At 34.2% G+C, this 3,469-nt stretch overlaps 1 protein-coding gene across 1 annotated transcript; it reads left to right on the top strand.

Moving 5' to 3' along the window:
- The first annotated feature begins 581 nt into the window (after positions 1 to 581).
- LOC108710256 (interleukin-26-like) lies at positions 582 to 3,138 on the top strand. The gene is made up of 5 exons (XM_018251400.2): positions 582 to 832; positions 945 to 1,001; positions 1,103 to 1,246; positions 2,645 to 2,716; positions 3,003 to 3,138. The coding sequence occupies exons 1-5, from the start codon at positions 668 to 670 to the stop codon at positions 3,090 to 3,092; spliced, it is 528 nt and encodes a 175-aa protein (XP_018106889.1). The 5' UTR covers positions 582 to 667; the 3' UTR covers positions 3,093 to 3,138.
- Positions 3,139 to 3,469: the final 331 nt, after the last annotated feature.

Genomic DNA, 3,469 nt, shown 5'->3' with positions numbered 1-3,469 from the left:
GGGAGTACATTCGAATTTTTTATAGTAATAAAAAATTCACATAAAAAGAAATTCGACCTTTGATAAATCTGCCCAATAATGCTAAAATGCAAAAACTATTAAAAATAGCAATTTGTGCAAAACGTTTCCTGATGTTAGTAAATATGCCTCTAAATGGTTTTAACTGGCACAGAGTTGCATTAATCTATCAGTATGTTTGATCTCAGGAACATACTTTCTCAGTTGCATTTAAACGATTTAAAAGCACAAATTATGATTTTTTTGAGCAATATTAAAAGGAATAGCATCTCATATTTTAAGGAAAACACTTGAAAATGTATTTGAGGGTTTGCTTACCACGCTAAATGAACCACAGCCACAAGAGAACTCCTATAGCCTATTAGCCACATATGAATTTTTGCTGTGGTAAGTTGGGTTGTAGTTCTAAGAAGATTAGCTTTTTTTCTGCCAGTAAACCTGTGTAGGTCTTTACAAAACGTCACCAATGATGATGGGGGGAATTTTGTTTAAACTCAGAAGACGATCTATATAAACCAGCAACAGATTTGACCTTCCATCAAACAAGGCTAAAGAAGCTGCAATCTCATTTTAAGGGTTTCTGAACAGACCACTACTAACTGTGCAGTCTTGGTTCTGTATCAAGGACAGGCAGATCCAGTTGAGAAAGATGAAATTCTGTAATAGCCTCTTGTCAGTGCTTTATCTAGCCAGCTTATTTATATTGACATGTGAAACAAAGTTACTTCACCCCAAAAAATGCCAAAGACCGCTACTGGAAAAAAAAACTGCAGAACTCTACAACGAAACAGCCTTGTTCAAAGGACTCTTTCCTGTAAGTAAATTGTTTGCCTGATATGAACTGTTACCCAACGAGAATATTTCTTATTGCATTGGAGGCAAATGATACACTTTTGTTTATGTATTTTTCTTTCTTTGTTTTGCAGAAAGACAATATCACAGGCATTAAATTTTTGACAGAAAATTTGAAAGTGGATTTTATGGTAAGAAAAAAGCTTAGTCACATTATTTGTTACAAATTATAGAGTGATTAAACTTGTCTGATCTGAAACATCAATCTGGATTACTCTTTCTCCTAACGCAGGCTCAGAAAAACTGCGATCTGAGGAGCAATTTGCTGTCATTCTACATCAATGATTTTCTCAAAAAACCTCTGCTTCAGGAAAAGGCTTCGAAATTCAAAATTATCCAAAACTTGATAGTTATCCAGGACTTACTTCTGCACTGTGTGAGTAGAATGAACTTAGAATGCTTTGTGATTCCTTGAGAGGCAGAGAGGGAAAGAGAGAGAAAGTGTGAGCAGAGAATCTCAGATTGTATAATATACAGGCAGCTCACTGGTTTGACAACTTTCTAACTGTTACTTTCACTTGATGTTAACAAGCATTGCAGTTCATGTTAGAGCTGTTCATTACAACTCACTCAACCCAGCCCCATGTAAGATGCATACATGAATAAAATGATGCTGTGTTTTTACTAAAACAACAACCTCATTGTAGTGTAGAATGTAATATTGGTTCCTAATTAATTCATTTTAACTCGTGTTTATGATGACGAGAATGTTTGTATAGGACATTGTGGCTTACTTTTTAGTCTAGCAGGTATACAATCTATTATCCAGTTTGGGACCTGGGTTTCCTGGATACAGTTTTTTCTGTCGTTTGAAATATTTCCTGCCAAAATGTATTTTGGTAGTTTACTGTAGTTTGAATTAGATTAGAATAAAAAAAGTAACGTATTACATGTCTGTAAAAAGCCTGACATGTATCGTTCTGCAGGGCACTTGTCATTGGCTCTCCTACTGTTTTATTATTATTACAAAGAAAAAGCTAATTATTTTAAGAAACAGAATTACTTATTTAATGCGGACTCTACGGCAGGTGGCCTTCCTGTAAATCAGAGCTTTCTGTATATCAGATCTTCGGATGAGCGATCCCATACCTGTACTATAGAGGAAGAGAGGCTAGTTAGGGAAAAGACAGGTTCAGCAAACAAGTGGGTGAATCCAGGGAGGTTGATAATTATATAGGACTGACAGGGTGCACTTCTCAGGGAGAATTTGCAATGTGTAAGTGGTGCTAATAGTTTATCCAAAGCAATGATATAATCTGGGCTATAAATATACAGGCATAGAGTTGCTTGGCCTACATGCTGTCTGTCTGTGCTATCCTCTGCAATCTGTCTCTGTATACCCACTGCATGGCTCTCTTCTGTCACAGTTTTTTATTAGCAAATGGAGCCCAATGCCACAAAATAACATATAGGAGAACCCAGCTGCTGAATATGTACTGTATTTGTGTAAGGTCCTGAATATGTATTTGTGAAAGCTGCAGTGAAATGTCTATGTGCAAAATGTATCCCTCAGAATTCAGTGAACTGGTGTTCTCTAAAAAAGAGTGCCTGTAAGTGTTTATAGTTAAACAATTAATTAATTATTATATTTAATGGTATTAGTTGATTGTAAATACAAATATCCATGCTTTTTTGGACACAAGTCAGAAAAAAAACCCAAACTGATCGGTATGTTGTTCCTAAATATGTAGATACTACATGATATATTTTAAAGTACTGTTAGGAGGTAAACATAGGAACAACATTTCTCTTACATATTGATTTTTCTCCACAGAAAAAAAGTCTCTGTGACAAAAAAAAAACTGAAAGTAAAAGTTTTACAGAGCTGAAAAACAAAACTCTCCAGGTAAGAAATGTGTAACATCTAAGAAAGTTTTTGATTTGCACTGTTTACACTGTTCATTAGCTAGCAATGTTCTTCTGCAAGACTTAAGTAAAAAAAGTGTTCTGTAGAAATGCTGCTTACCACTTTAATGGGTCCCGTGACAAAATGATTTAAGCTCCTAATATCTTAGCATGAGTTTGCATTTGACCATTAAATAAATTATTAGCAGGTGAGGGTTTTACCATTGCTGAATCATGTAAAAAATGTTGTGAAATTAATTAGTTAACTGGTCTATTTCTTCCCACAGATTCATGGAAAAAAAGTATTTTGGAAAGCCATAAGTGAAATGGATATACTTGTCGAGTGGATTCAGGAGTATGTTGAAGAGTTGGAATGAAAGGAGGACTGATAGATGTTTTTGCTAGTTTCATCTCTGAATTAATCCAAACGCTAGAAAGAAAAGATGAAACATTACAAACTTGACTTGACTGTGGTATCTATAGTTAGCGCTATGAGTAGAACTAATACACAGTAATTTAAAAAAGAAAAAAAAAAAAAAAATATATATATATATATATATATATATATATATACACATATACAGGTATCCAGAATGCTCGGGACCTCTTATCCAGAATGTTTGGGAACATGGGTTTCTAGATAAGGGGTCTTTCTGTAATTTGGATCTCCATACCATAAGTCTACTAAACAATTATTTATACAGTAATTAAATGCAAAAGATTATTTTGCTTCCAAAAGGGATTAATAATATGT

This window comes from Xenopus laevis, chromosome 3L, assembly GCF_017654675.1.
Source record: "Xenopus laevis strain J_2021 chromosome 3L, Xenopus_laevis_v10.1, whole genome shotgun sequence".
Taxonomy (NCBI): domain Eukaryota; kingdom Metazoa; phylum Chordata; class Amphibia; order Anura; family Pipidae; genus Xenopus; species Xenopus laevis.
Note: the sequence above shows the minus strand (reverse complement) of the source record. Positions and strands in the feature narration are given on the sequence as shown.

Excerpts from the sequence above, each read along its gene's own strand:
- LOC108710256 (XM_018251400.2), top strand. The coding sequence starts at position 668 with ATGAAATTCTGTAATAGCCTCTTGTCAGTGCTTTATCTAGCCAGCTTA. Across the intron at positions 1,002-1,102 it reads ATTTGAAAGTGGATTTTATG|GCTCAGAAAAACTGCGATCT; the intron begins GTAAGAAAAAAG and ends CTCCTAACGCAG. Across the intron at positions 2,717-3,002 it reads TGAAAAACAAAACTCTCCAG|ATTCATGGAAAAAAAGTATT; the intron begins GTAAGAAATGTG and ends TTCTTCCCACAG.